Source organism: Pleurodeles waltl, chromosome 2_2, assembly GCF_031143425.1.
Source record: "Pleurodeles waltl isolate 20211129_DDA chromosome 2_2, aPleWal1.hap1.20221129, whole genome shotgun sequence".
NCBI lineage: Eukaryota > Metazoa > Chordata > Amphibia > Caudata > Salamandridae > Pleurodeles > Pleurodeles waltl.
In genome coordinates, this window is record NC_090439.1 from 213,083,461 (window position 1) to 213,106,569 (window position 23,109).

The 23,109-nt window shown below is 48.9% G+C and overlaps 1 protein-coding gene across 1 annotated transcript in view; it reads left to right on the plus strand.

The window, feature by feature from the left end:
- DNAH5 (dynein axonemal heavy chain 5) overlaps positions 1-23,109 on the plus strand; it is a 4,110,061-nt gene that overhangs the window by 2,939,866 nt on the left and 1,147,086 nt on the right. Inside the window, exon 47 of the mRNA XM_069219645.1 lies at positions 175-309. Within this exon, the coding sequence (XP_069075746.1) occupies positions 175-309 (135 nt within the window). The remainder of the gene's footprint in view (positions 1-174; positions 310-23,109) is intronic.

Genomic DNA, 23,109 nt, shown 5'->3' on the forward strand with positions numbered 1-23,109 from the left:
GATTTATGTTCACCATGTTCTCCTGAGTTGCAAAGTAGACTTGCACAGTTTATTATTGTATACTAAGGTGGCTAGTGGATTGTATTATCTGACATATGATGTGGTATAATAGAATTGACAGAGCTAAGCATTGTTATTTTAGAGCTCATGAGTGTATTGTTTCCCATTATTTAGGCTGTGCTGCTAATCGGTGAGCAAGGAACAGCCAAGACTGTGATCGTCAAAGGATTCATGTCAAAATACAACCCTGAAATCCACATGGCCAAAAGTCTTAACTTTTCCTCTGCTACAACTCCTTTGATGTTTCAGGTATATTTTACAGTAATAATAATTACTATGCAATGTGAGTTGTTACTGGTTGTTGTTCTTAGGTATTCAGTAGTTTGTTGCCCCCTGGGAGCCTCGATGCTGTTAGTAGAATATACAGTGTACCAATTTCATGGTGGCAAAGATCGGAATCTTGGGTGTTATGGTACCAAACCCCTGTCTATAAGACAAATCTAATGGAAAAAAAAACACTCAAACAGGACAAGTGTTTCACTCAGGTCCCTAGATGGAAATAAAATATGTTCATCTCCAGCTCATCCAATCAAAACTTCTGGTTACAATGGAAACATACTGTAAAATCTACTCACAGGTAATGATCACAAGGCGTATCTAATTGATGCATTTTTGGCCTTCACATGACAGAGATCATACTTTCACGCAATGTGCACCCATGGTCATTACATTCTGTCCCTCATTGGATTTAAAGTATTATGAATGAACCTGGCCTGGTGTGTGGTTGGTACCTAAGGTACACTCTATACCAGGCTCAGCAAACCGCTGGAGGACTTGCCTGCAGCCAGCTTGCTATTGGCCAGAGAGGGTGTCTGAGTAGATCACTCCATCTACTGTGCCATCTTTAGGGTCAGTGAAGAGGAGATCAGGGAGAGGTTCACTCTCTGCTTCCTGGTCCTCATCTGTAACCATTAACATGTTTACATCTGCCCTGTCATGGAAGAGTTTTAGGTGGTTAACATGGATCACCCTCTTGGGGGTCCTGCTAGTGCCTAGGTCTACCAGGTAGGTGACCTGACTATTTTTCTGTAGTACTGGGTAAGGGCCACTCCTTTTGTCCTGAAGTGCCCTGGGAGCCACAGGCTCCAGAACCCAGACTTTCTGCCCTGGCTGAAACTCAACCATTGCAGCCTTTTGGTCATACCACATCTTCTGGAGCTGATGGCTGGCCTCAAGGTTTTTATTTGCCATTTCCATGTACTCTGCCACCCTGGAACGTAGACCTAGTACATAGTCCACTATATCTTGCTTAGGCTCATGGAGAGGTCTCTCCCAGCCTTCTTTCACAAGAGTTAGTGGTCCCCTAACAGGATCGCCAAACAGACGTTCAAAGGGGGAAAACCCTACTCCCTTCTGAGGCACCTCTCCGTAGGCGAAAAACAGGCATGGCCAGAGGACATCCCATCTCCTTTTGAGTTTTTCAGGGAGCCCCATGATCATGCCCCTCAATGTCTCGTTAAATCTCTCAACAAGACCATTGGTTTGTGGATGGTATGGTGTGGTGAATTTGTAAGTCACCCCACACTCATTCCACATATGTTTCAGGTAAGCTGACATGAAGTTGGTACCTCTGTCAGAAACCACCTCCTTATGAAATCCCACTCTGGTAAAAATACCAGTGAGTGCTTTGGCTACTGCAGGGGCAGTAGTGGACCTAAGGGGAATTGCTTCAGGGTATCTAGTAGCATGATCCACTACTACTAGGATATACTGATTCCCTGATGCTGTGGGAGGTTCATGTGGACCCACTATATCTACTCTCACTCTTTCAAAGGGGACCCCCACCACTGGAAGTGGAATGTGGGGGGCCTTTGGATGGCCACCTGTCTTACCACTAGCTTGACAGGTGACACAGGAGGCACAAAACTCCTTTACCTTCTGGGACATATTGGGCCAATAGAAATGGTTGACTAACCTCTCCCATGTCTTGGTTTTTCCCAAATGCCCAGCAAGGGGAATGCCATGGGCTAAGGTAAGAATGAACTCCCTAAACTCCTGAGGCACTACCACTCTCCTAGTGGCACCAGGTTTGGGATCTCTTGCCTCAGTGTAAAGGAGTCCATCTTCCCTATAGACCCTGTGTGTTCCACTGACAATTCCTTTTTTCTTGTTTAGCAGCTTGCTGTCTTAGGTCTTCAAGAGAGGGACAAGTTTCTTGCCCCTTGCACAGCTGTTCCCTTGTGGGTCCCCCTGGGCCCAAGAGCTCAACCTGGTAAGGTTCTAACTCCATAGGCTCAGTTCCCTCAGGGGATAGAACTTCTTCCTGAGAAGAGAGGTTCTGTTTCTTTTTCTGTGCTGAAGCTGGTTCCCCAGTCTTCTTTCCTTTTCTCTGGGAAGGTTGGGCCATTATTCCAGACTCCAACACTTCCTTTTCACCCTGAGCTCTGCACTGTGCCCTAATCAAAACACACCAGTTCAGGGATACCCAGCATGGCTGCATAGGTTTTGAGTTCTACCTCAGCCCATGCTAAGGACTCCAGATCATTTCCAAGCAGACATTCTACTGGTATAGCAGAAGAGACTACCACCTGTTTCAGGCCATTGACCCCTCCCCAATCTAAATTTACCATAGCCATGGGATGTACTTTAGTCTGATTGTCAGCATTGGTGACTGGATGAGTTTGCTCAGTCAGGTATTGTCCTAGGGAAACCAGTTTGTCTGTCACCATAGTGTCACTGGCACCTGTATCCCTCAGGGCCTCTACTCTAGTCCCATTAATAAAGAGCTGCTGCCTGTATTTTTCCATGTTAGGCGGCCAGGCAGCTAGTATGGCTAAGTCCACCCCACCCTCAGAAACTAATGTAGCTTCAGTGTGGACCCTGATTTGCTCTGGGCATACTGTTGATCCCACCTGGAGACTGGCTATTCTTGTGCTAACTGGAGTAGTAGTTGAAGTGGAACTTTCTTGGGACAGGCCTTGTCTCCAGTTTGGTGTCCATCCTGACTACAGCTGCGACACCAGGCCTTTTTGGGATCAAAGTTTTTACCCTTGTACCCAAATGAGGATTGTGGAGAGGCTTTGGACCCACCCTCCTGTGCATGTTTTTGGGGCCCTGTAGAAGACTCTTTACTTTTTCCCTTGGATGTCTCAACACTGTTCCCCTGGGGAGGCTGTGTGACCCCTTTCTTTTGGTCACCCCCTGTGGAAGTCTTGGTCACCCTTGTCTTGACCCAGTGGTCTGCCTTCTTTCCCAATTATTGGGGAGAAATTGGACCTAGGTCTACCAGATTCTGATGCAGTTTATCTTTGAAACAATTACTTAAAAGGTGTTCCTTCATAAACAAATTATACAGCCCTTCATAATCATTTACACCACTGCCATTAATCCAACCATCTAGTGTTTTGACTGAGAAGTCAACAAAATCAACCCAGGTCTGGCTCAAGGATTTTTGAGCCCCCTTGAACCTAATCCTGTACTCCTCAGTTGAGAATCCAAAGCCCTAAATCAGGGTAGCCTTCATGAGGTCATAGGATTCTGCACCTTTACCAGAGAATCTGAGGAGTCTATCCCTACACTTTCCAGTGAACATTTCCCAAAGGAGAGCACCCCAGTGAGATCTGTTTACTTTCTTGTTGCACACGCCCTCTCAAAAGCTGTAAACCATTTGGTGATGTCATCACCATCTTCATATTTTGTTACAATCCATTTGGGGATTTTTAGCATGTCAGTATTTTCTCTGACCCTATTTAAGTTGCTGCCACCATTGATGGGAGCTAAACCCATCTCTTGTCTTTCCCTCTCTATGGCTAGGAGCTGTCTCTCCAAAGCCAATCTTTTGGCCATCCTGGCCAACAGGAGGTCATCTTCATTGAGGCTGCCCTCAATGCTTCCAGATTTAGTGGACTCCCCTGTGGAAGAACCAGTATCTCTGACTATCACTTGTGGAGTCAGGGTTTGAGGGACCCTGGCCTCCCTAACTAGGACAAGAGGGAGGGAATTTTCCTCCAGGTCACTAGTTTCCCCCTCTGGGAGGTTATCTTCAGAGGGGTGGTCTCTTGCAAACTCTGCCAAAAGCTCCTGGAGCTTCACTTTGGTAGGGTTTGACCCAGTCTTTATAAAAATTTTTAGCTTACAGAGAGTCCTTAACTCTGACATCCCTATATGCAGGTAAGGGGTGAGGTTGAGTTCCACCACCATCTCTTCTGTGCTAGACATTACTTTTCTAAAAGTTGGGATACTTTTTAAGAATCTAAAACTATTTCTAGAACCTAATCCAAACTTTTACAAAACTTTTAAACTCTAAAAGAAATGCTAACAATGACTTACACAAGGACCAAGCAGGGCTTTAAAAAATGTATAAAAATAGCTCAAATTGCAAAAATCCGTTTTTTGACAATTTTTGGAATTTATTCATGTGATCAGTTATTGGCTGAGTAGTCCAGCAAATGCAAAGTCTTAGACCCCACCGCTGATCCACCAATGTAGGAAGTTGGCTCTGTATATACTATTTCAAAGTAAGAAATATTATGCACAGAGTCCAAGGGTTCCCCTTAGAGGTAAGATAGTGGCAAAAGTAGATAATTCTAATGCTCTATTTTGTGGTAGTATGGTCGAGCAGTAGGCTTATCAGTGGGTAGTGTTAAGCATTTGTTGTACACACACAGGCAATTAAAGAGGAACACACACTCAAAGACTTACTCCAGGCCAATAGGTTTTTATATTGAAAAATATATTTTCTTAGTTCATTTTAAGAACCACAGGTTCAAGATTTACATTAAACATTTTAAATGTAAGGTACTTCACTTAGATACTTTAGGAACTTTGAATGAAAACAATATCATGTACAGTCTTTGTAAAAATGTCAATAAGCTATTTTCAAAGTGGACACTGCAAAAATCAACAGTTCCTGGGGGAGGTAAGTAAAGATTAGATTAGGAGGTAAGTAAAACACTTACAAGTCTCAGTCCTGGGGCATTGGCAGCCCACCGTTGGGGGATCAAGGCAACCCCAAAGTTACCACACCAGCAGCTCAGGGCCGGTCAGGTGCAGAGGTCAAAGAGGTGCCCAAAACACATAGGCGCCTATGGAGAACAGTGGTGCTCCGGTTCCAGTTTGCCAGCAGGTAAGTACCTGCGTCCTCGGGGGGAAGACCAGGGGGTTTTGTAGAGCACTGGGGGGGGACAAGTAGGCACACAAAACACACCCTCAATGGCACAGGGGTGGCCGGGTGCAGTGTGCAAAGCAGGCGTCGGGTTTCAGATAGAAAACAATGGAGGGACCAGGGTGTCACTCTAGAGGTGTAGGCAGGCACAGGGGGGGCTTCTCAGGGCAGCCACCACCTGGGCAAGACAGAGGGTCGCCTGGGGGTCACTCCTGCGTTGAAGTTAGGTTCCTTCAGGTCCTGGGGGCTGCGGGTGCAGTGCTGGTTCCAGGCATCGGGTCCCTTGTTACAGGCAGTCGCGGTCAGGGGGAGCCTCTGGATTCTCTCTGCAGGCGTCACTGTGGGTGTTCAGGGGGGTCATCTCTGGCTACTCACGGGCTCGCAGTCGCCGGGGAGTCGTCCATGTGGTGTTTGTTCTCTGGATCTCGAGCCGGGGGCGTCGGGAGCAGAGTGTGAAGTCTCACGCTTCTGGCAGGAAACGTGCAGTCTTTGGAAGTTGGTTCTTTGTAGCAAAGAAGTTGCTGGTTTTGAACAGTGCCGCTGTTCACTGGAGTTTCTTGGTCCTTTAGTCCAGAGCAGTCCTCTAAGGCTTCAGAGGTCGCTAGTCCCTGTCGGATGCGTTGCTGGTTGCAGGTTTTCGAAGTTGGAGACAGGCCTGTAGGGCTGGGGCCAAAGCAGTTGTCGTCTTCCTCCTTCTCTGCAGGCTTGTAGGTCAGCAGTCCTTCTTGATTCTTCAGGTTGCGGGAATCTGATTTCCTGGGATCTGCGGAGCCCCTAAATACTGATTTTAAGCGTGTGTTTAGGTCTGGGAGTGCAGTAGCCAATGGCTACTGTCCTTGAGGGTGGCTACACCCTCTTTGTGCCTCCTCCCTGTGGGGAGGGGGGCACATCCCTAATCCTATTGGGGGAATCCTCCAAACTCAAGATGGAGGATTTCTCAAGGCAGGGGTCACCTCAGCTCAGGACACCTTAGGGGCTGTCCTGACTAGTGGGTTACTCCTCCTTGTTTTTCTCATTATCGCCTCCATCCTTGCTGCCAAAAGTGGGGGCATTGGCCGGAGGGGCGGGCATCTCCACTAGCTGGGATGCCCTGGGGTGCTGTAACAAAAGGGGTGAGTCTTTGAGGCTCACCGCCAGGTGTTACAGTTCCTGCAGGGGGAGGTGAGAAGCACCTCCATACAGTACAGGCTTTGTACCTGGCCACAGAGTGACAAAGGCACCCTCCCCATGTGGCCAGCAACATGTCTGGTGTGTGGCAGGCTGGCAGAAACTGGTCAGCCTACATTAGAAGTCGGGTAGGTATTCAGGGGGCATCTCTAAGATGCCCTCTGGGTGTATGTTACAATAAATTGCACACTGGCATCAGTGTGCATTTATTGTGCTGAGAAGTTTGATACCAAACTTACCAGTTTTCAGTGTAGCCATTATGGAACTGTGGAGTTCGTGTTTGACAAACTCCCAGACCATATACTCTTATGGCTACCCTGCACTTACAATGTCTAAGGTTTTGCTTAGACACTGTAGGGGCATAATGCTCATGCACATATGCCCTCCCCTGTGGTATAGTGCACCCTGCTTTAGGGAAGTAAGGCCTGCTAGAGGGGTGACTTACCTATGCTACAGGCTGTGTGAGGTTGGCATGGCACTCTGAGGGGAGTGCCCTGTCGACTTAGTAATTTTCTCCCCACCAGCACACACAAGCTGAGAGGCAGTGTGCATTTGCTGAGTGAGGGGTCCCTAGGGTGGCATAAGACATGCTGCAGCCTTTAGAGACCTTCCCTGGCATCAGGGCCCTTGGTACCAGGGGTACCAGTTACAAGGGACTTACCTGAGTGCCAGGGTTGTGCCAAATATGGAGACAAAGGTACAGTTTAGGGAAAGAACACTGGTGCTGGGGCCTGGTTAGCAGGGTCCCAGCACACTTTCAAATCATAACTTAGCATCAGCAAAGACAAAAAGTTAGGGGGTAACCACGACAAGGAGGCATTTCCTTACACAACACCCCCTCCCAAACAAAAGAGGATGAGACTAACCTTTCCCAAGAGAGTCTTCATTTTCGAAGTGGATGAACCTGGAAAGGCCATCTGCATTGGCATGGGCAGTCCCAGGTCTGTGTTACACTATAAAGTCCATTCCCTGTAGGGATATGGACCACCTCAACAGTTTAGGGTTTTCTCCTTTCATTTGCATTAGCTATCTGAGAGGTCTGTGATCAGTTTGAACTATGAAGTGAGTACCAAAAAAGTATAGTCTCAACATCTTCAGGGACCAGACCACAGCAACGACCTCCCTCTCAGTGGCACTCCAGCTCTGCTCCCTGGGGAGTAACCTCCTGCTAATAAAAGCAACAGGCTGGTCAAGGCCATTATCATTTGTTTGGGACAGGACTGCTCCTATCCCATGTTCAGAGGCATCTGTGTGCACAATTAACTGCTTAGAGTAATCTGGAGCTTTCAAAACCGGTGCTGTGCACATTGCGTGCTTCAGGGTGTCCAAGGCCTTTTGGCAGTCCAAAGTCCAGTTAACTTTTTGGGGCATTTTCTTGGATGTAAGTTCTGTGAGAAGTGTCACTATTGATCCATAATCCTTCACAAACCTCCTATAGTAACCAGTCAAGCCAAGGAATGCCCTGACTTGAGTCTGGGTTTTTGGAGCTACCCAGTCCAGAATAGTCTGGATCTTGGGTTGGAGTGGCTGAACTTGGCCTCCACCTACAAGGTGTCCCAAGTAAACCACAGTACCCTGCTCTAGCTGACATTTAGATGCTTTGATAGAGATGCCTGCTGCTTGCAAGGCCTGCAAAACCTACTTCAGGTGGACCAGGTGATCCTACCAGCTGGAGCTAAAGACAGCAATATCACCAAGATAAGCTGCACTTAAGGACTCCAAGCCAGCAAGGACTTCATTCACCAACCTTTGGAAGGTGGCAGGGGCATTCTTTAAGCCAAAGGGCATCACAGTAAACTGGTAGTGCCCATCAGGTGTAGAGAATGCTGTTTTCTCTTTTGTTCCTGGTGCCATTCTTATTTGCCAGTACCCTGCTGTCAAGTCAAAGGTACTCAGGTATTTGGCAGCACCCAATTTATCAATCAGCTCATCTGCCCTTGGATTGGGGTGAGCATCTGTCTTGGTGACAGAATTAAGCCCTCTGTAGTCCACACAGAACCCCATCTCTCTCTTGCCATCTTTTGTGTGAGGTTTGGGGACCAAGACCACTGGGCTAGCCCAGGGACTGTCAGAGTGCTCAATCACTCCCAACTTCAGCATCTTGTGGACTTCCACTTTGATGCTTTCCTTAACTTGGTCAGACTGTCTGAATATTTTGTTTTTGACAGGCATGCTGTCTCCTGAGTCCACATCATGGGTACAGAGGTGTGTCTGACCAGGGTTTAGGGAAAAGAGCTCAGCACACTGCTGGAGGACTTGCCTGCGGTCAGCTTGCTGTTGGCCAGAGAGGGTGTCTGAGTAGATCACTCCATCTACTGTGCCTTCTTTAGGGTCAGTGAAGAGGAGATCAGGGAGAGGTTCACTCTCTGATTCCTGGTCCTCATCTGTAACCATTAACATATTTACATATGCCCTGTCATGGAAGAGTTTTAGGCAGTTAACATGGATCACCCTCTTGGTGGTCCTGCTAGTGCCTAGGTCTACCAGGTAGGTGACCTGACACTTTTTCTCTAGTACTGGGTAAGGGCCACTCCATTTGTCCTGAAGTGCCCTGGGAGCCACAGGCTCCAGAACCCAGACTTTCTGCCCTGGCTGAAACTCAACCATTGCAGCCTTTTGGTCATACCACATCTTATGGAGCTGTTGGCTGGCCTCAAGGTTTTTATTTGCCTTTTCCATGTACTCTGCCATCCTGGAACGTAGGCCTAGTACATAGTCCACTATATCTTGCTTAGGCTCATGGAGAGGTCTCTCCCAGCCTTCTTTCACAAGAGCTAGTGGTCCCCTAACAGGATGGCCAAACAGAATTTCAAAGGGGGGAAACCCTACTCCCTTCTGAGGCACCTCTCTGTAGGCAAAAAGCAGGCATGGCAAGAGGACATCCCATCTCCTTTTGAGTTTTTCAGGGAGCCCAATGATCATGCCCTTCAATGTCTCGTTAAATCTCTCAACAAGACCATTGGTTTGTGGATGGTATGGTGTGGTGAATTTGTAAGTCACCCCACACTCATTCCACATATGTTTCAGGTAAGCTCACATGAAGTTGGTACCTCTGTCAGAAACCACCTCCTTATGAAATCCCACTCTGGTAAAAATATCAATGATTGCTTTGGCTACTGCAGGGGCAGTAGTGGACCTAAGGAGAATTGCTTCAGGGTACCTAGTAGCATGATTCACTACTACTAGGATATACTGATTCCCTGATGCTGTGGGAGGTTCAAGTGGACCCACTATATCCACTCCCACTCTTTCAAAGGGGACCCCCACCTCTGGAAGTGGAATGAGGGGGGCCTTTGGATGGCCACCTGTCTTACCACTGGCTTGACAGGTGACACAGGAGGCACAAAACTCCTTTACCTTCTGGGACATATTGGGCCAATAGAATTGGTTGACTAACCTCTCCCATGTCTTGGTTTGTCCCAAATGCCCAGCAAGGGAAATGCCATGGGCTATGGTGAGAATGAACTCCCAAAACTCCTGAGGCACTACCACTCTCCTGGTGGCACCAGGTTTGGGATCTCTTGCCTCAGTGTAAAGGAGTCCATCTTCCCTAAAGACCCTGTGTGTTCCACTGACAATTCCTTTTTTCTTGTTCAGCAACTTGCTGCCTTAGGTCTTCAAGAGAGGGACACGTTTCTTGCCCCTTGCACAGCTGTTCCCTTGTGGGTCCCCCTGGGCCCAAGAGCTCAACCTGGTAAGGTTCTAACTCCATAGGCTCAGTTCCCTCAGTGGATAGAACTTCTTCCTGAGAAGAGAGGTTCTGTTTCTTTTTCTGTGCTGAAGCTGGTTCCCCAGTCTTCTTTCCTTTTCTCTGGGAAGGTTGGGCCATTATTCCAGACTCCAACACTTCCTTTTCACCCTGAGCTCTGCACTGTGCCCTAGTCTTGACACACCAGTTCAGGGATACCCAGCATGGCTGCATGGGTTTTGACTCTAGACTCCAGATCATTTCCAAACAGACAATCTACTGGTATAGCAGAAGAGACTACCACCTGTTTCAGGCCATTGACCCCTCCCCAATCTAAAGTTACCTTAGCCATTGGATGCACTTTAGTCTGATTGTCAGCATTGGTGACTGGATAACTTTGTCCAGTCAGGTATTGTCCTGGGGAAACCAGTTTGTCTGTCACCATAGTGACACTGGCACCTGTATCCCTCAGGGCCTCTATTCTAGTCCCATTAATAAAGAGCTGCTACCTGTATTTTTGCATCTTAGGCAGCCAGGCAGCTGGTGTGGCTAAGTCCATCCCACCCTCAGAAACTAATGTAGCTTCAGTGTGGACCCTGATTTGCTCTGGGCACACTGTTGATCCCACCTGGAGACTGGCTATTCTAGTGCTAACTGGAGTAGTAGTTGAAGTGGAACCTTTCTTGGGACAGGCCTTGTCTCCAGTTTGGTGTCCATGCTGACTACAGCTGCGACACCAGGCCTTTTTGAGATCAAAGTTTTTACCCTTGTATCCAAATGAGGATTGTGAAAAGGCTTTGGACCCACCCTCCTGTGCAGGGTTTTTTGGGGCCCTGTAGAAGACTCTTTACTTTTTCCCTTGGATGACTCAACACTCTTGCCCTGAGGAGGCTTTGTGACCCCTTTCTTTTGGTAACCCCCCGTGGAAGTATTGGTCACCCTTGTCTTGACCCAGTGGTCTGCCTTCTTTCCCAACTCTTGGGGAGAAATTGGACCTAGGTCTACCAGATGCTGATGCAGTTTATCTTTGAAACAATTACTTAAAAGGTGTTCCTTCATAAACAAATTATACAGCCCTTCATAATCATTTATACCACTGCCATTAATCCAACCATCTAGTGTTTTGACTGAGAAGTCAACAAAATCAACCCAGGTCTGGCTCAAGGATTTTTGAGCCCCCTTGAACCTAATCCTGTACTCCTCAGTTGAGAATCCAAAGCCCTCAATCAGGGAAGCCTTCATGAGGTCATAGGATTCTGCACCTTTACCAGAGAATCTGAGGAGTCTATCCCTACACTTTCCAGTGAACATTTCCCAAAGGAGAGCCCCCCAGTGAGATCTGTTTACTTTCTGGTTGCACACGCCCTCTCAAATGCTGTGAACCATTTGGTGATGTCATCACCATCTTCATATTTTGTTACAATCCCTTTGGGGATTTTTAGCATGTCAGTATTTTCTCTGACCCTATTTAAGTTGCTGCCACCATTGATGGGAGCTAAACCCATCTCTTGTCTTTCCCTCTCTATGGCTAGGAGCTGTCTCTCCAAAGCCAATCTTTTGGCAATCCTGGCTAACAGGAGGTCATCTTTATTGAGGCTGCCCTCAATGCTTCCAGAGTTAGTGTACTCCCCTGTGGAAGAACCAGTATCTCTGACTATCACTTGTGGAGTCAGGGTTTGAGGGACCCTGGCCTCCCTAACTAGGACAAGAGGGAGGGAATTATCCTCCAGGTCACTAGTTTCCCCCTCTGGGAGGTTATCTTCAGAGGGGTGGTCTCTTGCAAACTCTGCCAAAAGCTCCTGGAGCTTCACTTTGGTAGGGTTTGACCCAGTCTTTATATTTTTTTAGCTTACAGAGAGTCCTTAACTCTGACATCCCTATATGCAGGTAAGGGGTGAGGTTGAATTTCACCACCATCTCTTCTGTGCTAGACATTACTTTTCTAAAAGTTGGGATACTTTTTAAGAATCTAAAACTATTTCTAGAACTTAATCCAAACTTTTAAAAAACTTTGAAACTCTAAAAGAAATGCTAACAGGGACTTACACAAGGCCCTAGCAGGACTTTAAATGTTTTATAAAAATAGCTCAAATTGCAAAAATAAGTTTCTAATGAACATTTTTGGAATTTAGTCATGTGATCAGTTATTGGCTGAATAGTCCAGCAAATGCAAAGTCTTAGACCCAACCGCTGATCCACCAATGTAGGAAGTTGGCTCTGTATATACTATTTCAAAGTAAGACATAGGCCCTCATTCTAACCCCGGCAGTCTCAGACCGCCGGGGCCAGGGTCGGCGGGAGCACCGCCGACAGACCGGCGGTGCCCCGCAGGGCATTCTGACCGCGGCGTTTTGGCCGCGGTCAGAAAGGGTAAACCGGCGGTCTCCCGCCGGTTTACCGCTGCCCTTAGAATCTCCCATGGCGGCGCAGCTTGCTGCGCCGCCATGGGGGATTCTGACACCCCCTACCGCCATCCTGTTCCTGGCGGTTCGCCCGCCAGGAACAGGATGGCGGTAGGGGGTGCCGCGGGGCCCCCGTAAGAGGGCCCCACAAAGTATTTCAGTGTCTGCCTAGCAGACACTGAAATACGCGACGGGTGCAACTGCACCCGTCGCACCTTCCCACTCCGCCGGCTCAATTCTGAGCCGGCATCTTAGTAGGAAGGTTGATTTGCCCTGGGCTGGCGGGCGGCCTTTTGGCGGCCGCCCGCCAGCCCAGGGCAAATCCCAAAATACCCTCAGCGGTCTTTCGACCGCGGAGCGGTATTTTGGTGGGGGAACTTCGGCGGGCGGCCTCCGCCGCCCGCCGAAGTTAGAATCACCCCCATAGTGTGCACAGAGTCCAAGGGTTCCCCTTAGAGGTAAGATAGTGGCAAAAGTAGATAATTCTAATGCTCTATTTTGAGGTAGTGTGGTCAAACAGTAGGCTTATCAGAGGGCAGTGTAAAGCATTTGTTGTACACACACAGGCAATAAATGAGGAACACACACTTAAAGACTTACTCCAGGCCAATAGGTTTTTATATTGAAAAATATATTTTCTTAGTTTATTTTAAGAACCATAGGTTCAAGATTTACATTAGACATTTTAAATGTAAGGTACTTTACTTAGATACTTTAGGAACTTTGAATGAAAACAATATCATGTACAGTCTTTGTAAAAATGTCAATAAGCTATTTTCAAAGTGGACACTGCAAAAATCAACAGTTCCTGGGGGAGGTAAGTAAAGGTTAGATTAGGAGGTAAGTAAAAGACTTACAAGTCTCAGTCCTGGGGCATTGGCAGCCCACCGTTGGGGGTTGAAGGGAACCCCAAAGTTGCCACACCAGCAGCTCAGGGCCGGTCAGGTGCAGAGGTCAAAGAGGTGCCCAAAACACATAGGCGCCTATGGAGAACAGAGGTGCTCCGGTTCCAGTTTGCCAGCAGGTAAGTACCTGCGTCCTCGGGGGGAAGACCAGGGGGTTTTGTAGAGCACTGGGGGGGACACAAGTAGGCACACAAAACACACCCTCAGCGGCACAGTGGCGGCCGGGTGCAGTGTGCAAAGCGGGTGTCGAGTTTCAGATAGAAAACAATGGATAGACCTGGGGGTCACTCTAGAGGTGTAGGCAGGCACAGGGAGCGGGGTTTCTCAGGACATCCACCACCTGGGCAAGACAGAGGGACCTGGGGGTCACTCCTGTTCTTACAGGTCCTGGGGCTGCGGGTGCAGTGCTGGTTCCAGGCTTCGGGTCCCTTGTTACAGGCAGTCGCGGTCAGGGGGAGCCTCTGGATTCTCTCTGCAGGCGTCACTGTGGGTGTTCAGGGGGGTCGTCTCTGGCTACTCACTGGCTCGCAGTCGCCGGGGAGTCCTCCATGTGGTGTTTGTTCTCTGGATCTCGAGCCGGGGGCATCGGGTGCAGAGTGTGAAGTCTCACGCTTCTGGCGGGAAACGTGCAGTCTTTGGAAGTTGCTTATTTGTTGCAAAGAAGTTGCTGGTTTTCAACAGGGCCGCTGTTCACTGGAGTTTCTAGGTCCTTTAGTCCAGGGCAGTCCTCTGAGGCTTCAGAGGTTGATGGTTCCTGTCGGATGCATCGCTGGTTGCAGGTTTTCGAAGTTGGAGACAGGCCTATAGGGCTGGGGCCAAAGCAGTTGTCGTTTTCCTCAATGTCTGCAGGCTTGTAGGTCAGCAGTCCTTCTTGTTTCTTCAGTTTGAAGGAATCTGATTTCCTGGGATCTGGGGAGCCCCTAAATACTGAATTTAGGAGTGTGTTTAGGTCTGGGGGCACAGTAGCCAACCTTAGGGGCTGTCCTGACTGGTGGGTGACTCCTCCTTGTTTTTCTCATCGTTGCCGCCAGAAGTGGGGGCATTGGCCGGAGGGGCGGGCATCTCCACTAGCTGGGATGCCCTGGGGCGCTGTAACAAAAGGGGTGAGCCTTTGAGGCTCACCGCCAGGTGTTACAGTTCCTGCAGAGGGAGGTGAGAAGCACCTCCACCCAGTACAGGCTTTGTTCCTGTCTACAAAGTGACAAAGGCACTCTCCCCATGTGGCAAGCAACACGTCTGGTGTGTGGCAGGCTGGCAGAAACTGGTCAGCCTACACTAGAGGCCATATGTACGAACACATTTTCCCATTGACACAGAATGGGAAAAACCCTTTGCTACATCTGGCCCTAGGTCGGATTGGTATTCAGGGGGCATCTCTAAAATGCCCTTTGGGTATATGTTACAATAAATTGCACACTGGCATCAGAGTACATTTATTGTGCTGAGGAGTTTGATACCAAACTTCCCAGTTTGCAGTGTAGCCATTATTCGTGTTTGACAAACTCCCAGACCATATACTCCTATGGCTGTTGTGCACTTACAATGTCTAAGGTTTTGCTTAGATACTGTAGGGGCATAGGGCTCATGCACATATGCCCTCACCTATGGTATAGTGCACCCTGCCTTAGGGCTGTAAGGCCACAGGCAGTGTGAGGTTGGCATGGCACTTTGAGGGGAGTGCCATGTCGACTTAGTCATTTTCTCCCCACCAGCACACACAAGCTGTGAGGCAGTGTGCATGTGCTGAGTGAGGTGTCCCCAGGGTGGCATAAGAGATGCTGCAGCCCTTAGAGACCTTCCCTGGCATCAGGGCCCTTGGTACCAGGGGTACCAGTTACATGGGACTTACCTGAGTGCCAGGGTTGTGCCAATTGTGGAGACAAAGGTACAGTTTAAGGAAAGAACACTGGTGCTGGGGCCTGGTTAGCAGGGTCCCAGCACACTTTCAAATCATAACTTAGCATTAGCAAAGTTAGGGGGTAACTATGCCAAGGAGGCATTTCCTTACAGGAAGGCAAGGGCTTACCTCCACCAAAGGTGGACAGCTGGCAAAGAGGACCAAGAGGACTACTCGAACCATCACCTGTGATGCAGGATCCACACAGCTCAGGATAAGAGGAGAAATATGCAGCTGGTCGTCGTTGCAGTAGGTGCCTTCCAGGACCAAAGGATTAGATCTCGGCTGTGACTTATGTCCAAGTATCATGACTTCAGTCTTATTGTCATTAAGTTTCAGGTTTCTTTGTAACATCCATGCCGGCACCACTTGAAGGCAAGGCGCAAGTGTCGAGCCGTTAACATTGGGATTCGTCGAGAATGATACTACTGTTTATCGTCCGTATAGGAAACTAGGGACATCCCAAATGGCTGGACGACTTCTGCCACAGTTAGCATACAAATGTTAAACAGTGCAGGAGTAAGAGCGGAACCCTGTGGCACACCGCAACTATTCATAACAGGGGATGAGAAGTAGGACCTGTCCAATACCAGATACGATCCGCCCTGTATAAAAGAGGTGATCCAGTCAAGGGCCAAGAGAATAATCGCTGCAACAGAACCCTGATCCAGACGCCTTCTTGACTCTTCAGTAACTGCAATCAGGGCTGACTCCGTACTATGGAACGGTCTAAAACCCATCTGAGTAGAATGGAGGATCTTATTATCCTCTAAGAAACTGGATAATTGAGTATTAACATGTTTTTCCATTATCTTGGACAAAGCGCGTAACAGTGATATAAGTCTATATTTGCTGAGTATTGTGGCATCTAAATTAGTTTTTTTCAGAAAAGGTTTGACAGTGGCATATTTTCATTGTTCCGGAGCTGTGAGATGCTATCACTGAGGTACCTAAGGCCAGGACCTGGGGAGGAGCTGGGTCAAGGGGGGGATCTGACTTGAGAGTGCAGATAGATTTCAGCACCAAGTCTTCTGTTATATGAGAAAATTCTGTATGGGTGATCGGGCATGAAGGATTCTGACCTATCCCTTCCGAGGTCAGGGCAATGTCTGTAGGGAGAGTTGAGTAAATATCTAGGACTTTTTGATGAAAATACCTTGCAATGTTGTTACTATGTTCTTGTGATGCATCCATGGGCATCGGATTTTGTTGTGACTGGGTGATCTCGTTAAATATCCGAAAGGTCTCCTTAGGGGAGTTTGATGCCGCCTCTATTTTGGATGCATAATATGTAGATTAAGCTATTTTAATTTCAGCATATTAAGATCTTATGGCTTTCCTATTTCCTGATTTTAGAGAACCATCATAGGACTTTCGCCAACTTCTTTCCAATTTTCTACATTTTCTTTTAAGCTGGTGAAGAAGCGGGGAAAACCAGGGTGCACCCTTCCTGCAGTGTCCTCTGATTTTGGTGACGCATGGCAGGAGTACATCTAGGGTAATGGTAATCCAGTTATTAAAGGTTACTAGCATGTCAGTCCTATGGTCCTTCGTGGGGGGCTTTAGCCTCTCCAAAGTATTAATCCAGTCTTCGGCCTTAAGATTATGCCATCATCGGTGAGGTAAAGCTAGGTCATGTGAGAGTTTTCTAGGAGTAGGAATGGCTAATTTAAGAGTTATCAGGAAATGGTCAGCCAAGCCAAAGGAAGAGGAGACATGGAAGTCAACTCTCCCATATTTGAAAACTAAATCAATGGCATGTCCCTTCACATGCGTAGGGCCCTTGATCAGTTGTACCAGGTTTAAAGCGTCCATATTCAGCAGTAGAGACCTATTAGAAGAACTGTTTGCCTCCTCTGCATGAATATTAAAATCAACGAGCAGCGTAAAATTGGGCTTAGCATATGTAAGCTCCGAAATATGGTCTGAGAGGGAGTCTAAAAAGTTCTCAGGTGGAACAGGAGGACGGTAGATCAAAGCGCCTGAAAAAGTAAACTGGGCGTTCAAGTTAATAGAAAAATACATATTTTCACACCCTATTATTTGCATGGGATGTGAATTAACGATTCAATGGCACCACCTCTGGCAGAGCTTCTGTCAAACCTACTTATTAAATATCCTTGTGGTAAGGCCAACAAAATATCCGGAGCAGATCCTTCATGGAGCCAAGTCTCTGTGAGGAGGAGGGCATTAGGGAAATACTGCTCCAATAGTAAGTGTATATCTTATTTATGTGCTGCCAGGGAGCGACAATTTGCCAATAGGAAAGTACACTTGTTTTCCTCCTGGATCATAGGATCTTTATTTTCCAAAATAAGCCAAGGCGACCAACAACATTGGATACAATGGTCCAAGTTGGTCATGGGATCAAGATTATGTGAGCAAATACTCAAAGGGACTGGCCTCAGGGCCTGAAGAGAATCAGAGGAATACACTATTCTTTTCATTTTTAAATGCACAGGCGGACCTGCTCCTGGTCCCGGCCTGGCGTGGACGGGCGCAGATGGGCTTGCCCTAGGCGTGCCTTTGGCGTGCCACCGGTGCACCGCTGCGCAAGTCCGCTGCGGGTTGCCTGCATCAGGCTATAAATAGTCCGATCATTCAAGGAAAGTGGCAACTAGACCGCTAACCGACCCAAAATGGCCACCCCTACTGTGCTGAAATGGGCGAGAAGAAATGTCCCTCTCTACAAACCGAGTGTTAGTTCAAAATAGATATTCAGTATCCCCAAAGAGGGAAGGCAAGAGAAGTCTGAATAAATCCACCCAACCCCAAAGCCACTGAACACGGGCCGGGGGGGGTGATGAGCAAAGGAAAAGAAGAGTGATACAGCCTAGCCGTGAACTATAGATCGCTGCATAAATGACATTATTAAAAACAGTATAAGTTTAAAAATGTCAGATTTAAAAACTATATAAAGGAGACGCTGGCAGTAAGGCTAACTAGCAACTCACGCTGTGTCCTTCGCTGCGTGTTGCCTGCATCGGGCTATAAATAGTCCGATCGTTCAAGGAAAGCGGCAACTAGACCGCTAACCAACCCAAAATGGCCACCCTGACTGTGCTGAAATGGGTGAGAAGAAATGCCCCTCTCCACGAGCCGAGACTCGTGATATTTCAAAATAGATATTCAGTACCCCCAAAGAGGGAAGGCAAGAGAAGTCTGAATAAATCCACCCAACCCCAAAGCCACTGAACACGGGCCAGGGGGAATGAACAAAGGAGAAGAAAAGTGATACAGCCTAGCCGTCAACTATAGATCGCTGCATAAATCACATTATTAAACACAGTATAAGCTTAAAAATGTCAGATATAAAAACCATATAAAGGAGATGGTGGCAGTAAGGCCAACTATCAACTCACGCTGTGTCCTTCACAGTCTTGCAGTTCAGAGTGGACCAGGCTTGGCAGTTTGGGCTGGACTGTTCTTGTTGGAGCAGGGTCAAGACTGATTTGCATGTATCTGAGTCCAAGCTGAGGTGGCATGGTGTGCACAATAACAATGGAATGGGATGCGACCGGAATGTTTACTAATGGCTGAGAATAATTCAAGCATTCCCTCCATCATTGTTTTGTATACTCATTGTGTATGTAATCTGATAGAGACTTCTAGTTGCAGATTCCTTACCTTTGAATTTCCCCAGGTGTCAGACTGGATCTGGAGAATTTTCTTCGAGCAGTACCTCTGCGCGCCGTCAGGTAGCGTCGATCGTCTCCGCGTGCGTCGTTGGCGTCGTGCTCACCGTGATGACATTGTGTCGTACATAGGCGCCACTCTGGCACGCTGACGTCAGTTCTTTTCTTTCCGCACCAGCCTACGCACAGATCCGGAGAAGAGCTACCTCAGTCATTTTTTTTAGACTACGTAGACATTTTTGTCGTATTTTTGACGAGTTCATGGATGCGTCAAGGGATGTCCTGCAAGACCGGATTCAAGCCCTTCGACTTCCGTCACCGAACTATGTCGGTGACGGATCCGCACCTCATGTGTTTAAGGTGTTTGGAGCGTGATCACGACCCAAAGTCTTGCTCCGAGTGTCTGGCCATGATCCCGAAGGCTTTGAGGGAGGGGTCCCTAAATCTCATGGCGGCCCGACACTTGACTCCGCGTTGCTCACAGTCCTGTTTGAGAGGAAGGTCTGGAGATCGGCTGCGGAGTCACCACCACTCTTCGTGCTCCAAGTCATCAGGACATTTGGGTCAGAAAAAAAAGTCAAAGACAAGTGTTCTTCCACTTCACCCCATCGATCGGATGATACGACGCTGGAAGAGCGTCGATGCTCTAGGCCTCCATCAACGGAGTCTTCTTCTGGGTCGGCTCTGCGCTTCCCCGACTTCCCGGGAGCCGGAGCCACCCCCGCCCAACTCACAGAATTTTACGGGGCCATGTGCCTCATTTTTTGGCAGTCCAACCAACCTTCGGAGCCTTCAGGGACAGGTGAGTCGGTTGGGGTCTCTTCGTTTTAAAGCCGTCGGCTTCGACCTCGGCTCCAGAGGGACCCTCTGGATCCAATCGTGGATCCGTCCCGACGCTGTTCGTGCCACGGTGACCTTCCCCAGCGTCGGGTCAGACGTCGATACTCCTGACGTCAGTTGGGCCCACAATCGACGTCGATCCCATCTTCATACCCGACGACCCGGAGCCAGGACGATTTTGATCAACGCCGATTCCGTTCTCTATGGGCTCTCCTGGTCCGGGTTGATCCAGACCCTTATTCTTGTTGGTATGGATACAGGGAGAGTATGGACCCTTCAGAATACCAGTTTGACCCCCAAATTGACTGGGTGCAGGATACGGGTGATGCCAGTGGACTAGACACCTCTGCTGACACTGGTATGCTCTCTCCTCCTAGCGTGGCTACGGAGGAGGGTGCTACTTACTCTATGGTGGGGAGAAGGGCGGCTGAGGTCCTGGACCTCGAGCTTCCTTCTGTGGAGGTTAGGCCTAACGTCCTAACCGACGTGCTTTAACTCTTCCTCTTCCGAGCCCCTTTTACCCTTCAATGAAGCACTGACAGACGTCCTTTTGGGTACTTGGTCCAGACCCGGCACAGGGGCTCCAGTGAATAGGACGATTGCCCGCCGCCATCGGCCTGCGCCGTCAGACCCAAAATTCCTGACCCAACCCCCCACACCTGAGAGTCTTGTCATCCAGGCGGCTTCTTCATCTGGCGCATTCCCTGCCGCACCTCCAGATAGGGAATCAAAAAAACTGGATAATTCGGGGAAGAAGTTGTGTTCTTCCAACAGTCTAGCTCTGCGGTCCGTGAACACCGCATGCCTTTTGGGCAGCTATTCCCATACTCTCTGGGATATGGTCACACAAGTGTTGCCTGCAGTTTCAGAGGAGGCCCAGGGTATCCTGCCCCAAGCCGTAACAGATGGGAGAGATGCAGCTGAGGTCATGATTCGTTGTGGACTGGATACAACCGACTCTCTGGGCAGATCGGTTGCATCGACGGTGGCACTGAGATCCCACGCCTGTCTGAGAATGTCTGGCTTTTCGGGGGATGTCCAGCAATCCTTGATCGATATGCCCTTTGATGGCACACGTCTCTTCAGAGACAAGGCAGACTCAGCGCTCGAGCGCTTTAAGGATTCCTGAGCCACGGCCTGGTCCCTTGGCCTCGCACCCGCACCTAGACCCCAGCAGTGCACCTTTCGCCCCTTTCGTGGCTACGGGAGAGGCACCCAACTGCGTCCTTTTCCACCTGGCCACAGACCCGCACATGCTGTACAGCCCCTGCGCGGACGCAGTATCCCACTTTCCTGAGGAACAGGCAGCCAGCGGGTCGCCCAGTCCACCCCGCCCCCTCCTTAGCCTCCAAGCCTTCCTAGTCCGCAGGTACATCAAGAGCCAGTAGGTGGCAGGATACGCCATCATCAGCCCCAACGGCAAGCCATTACCTCGGCAGGTAGGTACTCCAAATTGTCCGAAGGGGCTACTTTCTCCCCTTCGAGACATCTCCTCCAGCCATGCCACCTTCATACAGTCAGATATCAGAGGATCATATGGTGCTTCTCTGCAAGGAAGTCCAAGCGCTTTTGGTCAAAGGAGCTATAGAGAGGGTTCCGTTGCTAGAAGTAGGTCGTTGTTGCTATTCCTGCTACTTTCTGGTTCCGAAAAAGGACAAAGGTCTTCGACCTATATTAGATCTTCGGTCCCTCAATCTCTTCCTAAAAAAGGAGGAGTTCAAAATGTTGACATTGGCTCAGGTCCTATCTGCCCTGGATCCCAGAGACTGGATGGTAGTGTTGGATTTACAAGACGCTTCCACATTCCCGTCTTGCTGGCGGACCGACGTTACCTACGATTCATGGTAGGTGATGAGCACTTTCAGTTTACCGTGCTCTCCGTTGACCTTACCGGTGCCCCTCGGGTGTTCACGAAAGTGATGGGAGTGGTGGCAGCTCATCTGCCCAGGTTAGGGGTTCCAGTCTTCCCCTACCTCGACAATTAGCTGTTGAAGGCAAAATCGCCCCCAAACAGTTGTCTCCCACATCCAGACTACTGCGAACCTCTTGCATTTGCTGGGTTTCACTAACAACGTGCCGAAATCACACCTGACTCCTTCCCAGACGCTCCCTTTCATCCGAGCTGTTCTGGATACAGTGCAGTTTCAGGCATATCCTCCTGAAAAGCGAGTCCAGGATATTCGGGCTATGATACTGATGTCTCAGCCTCTGTCCTGGATTTCGGTGAGAATGACTCTGAGGCTGCTGGGCCTCATGGCCTCCTGCATCCTGCTGGTTCAAAATGCCAGATGGTATATGCGGGCTCTGCAGTTCCAGTGGGCGCAGCATCAGGGGAATCTCTCCGACAAGGTCCAGATCTCAGAAGGGACTGCGAAAGACCTGCAGTGGTGGTTTACGAATCAGGACTGGGTCAAGGGGTGATCCCTCTCCTTTCCCCAGCCAGATCTTACGGTTGTGAAAGATGCATCACTCCTGGGATGGGGTGGCCACATGGGAGAGGCGGAGATTAGAGGCATCTGGTCTCTGGCGGAAACCGGACTCCATATCAGTCACCTAGAGCTCCAAGCGATTTGACTAGCATTGAAAGCATTTCTTCCCTTCCTCAAGGGGAAAGCAGTGCAGGTGTTCATAAACAACACCACTGCCATGTGGTATTGCAACAAACAAGGCAGAGTGGGGTCGTGGACTGTTTGTCAAGAGGCCCTTCGTCTCTGGACTTGGCTGGAACATCAGGGCATTTCCCTGGTGGTTCAACACCTGGCAGGCTCCTTGAATGCCAGACCAGACAAACTCAGCTGACAATGCATGGTCGTCCACGAATGGTGTCACTATCCGAAGGTGGCGCAAGGTCTCTTCCTGAAGTGGGGAGAACCTTGGTTAGACTTGTTTGCCTCCATAGAGAATGTGCAATGTCAGCTGTTTTCCGCTTTGGAGTTTCCAAGGCGGCACTCGATCAGCGACGCTTTTAGTCGTGAGTGGAACTCAGGCCTCCTGTACACCTTCCCGCCAGTACCACTTCTGCCCAGAGTTCTGAAGAAGATCAGGCAAGATCAGGCCCAAGTAATATTGGTGGCTCCGGACTGGGCACAGAGAGTCTGGTATCCCAAGCTTTTGAACATGACCATAGCTCCTCCGATCAGACTGCCTCTTTGGGAGGATCTTCTGTCGCAGCACCAGGGGAAGGTCCTCCACCTGAACCTGTCAACTCTGCAACTTCTTGCATTGAGATTGAGTGGCAACAGTTGACGTGTTACGACTTGCTACCCAAAGTCTTTAATGTTGTCTTGGCAGCCAGGTGTCCCTGAACCAAAACTGTATACGCCTGTCATTGGAAGAAATTTGTGGCATGGTGGATTGACAATTCTGTCGACCCTCTATCTGCTCCTCTTTCTCAAGTTCTTCTCTTTATTC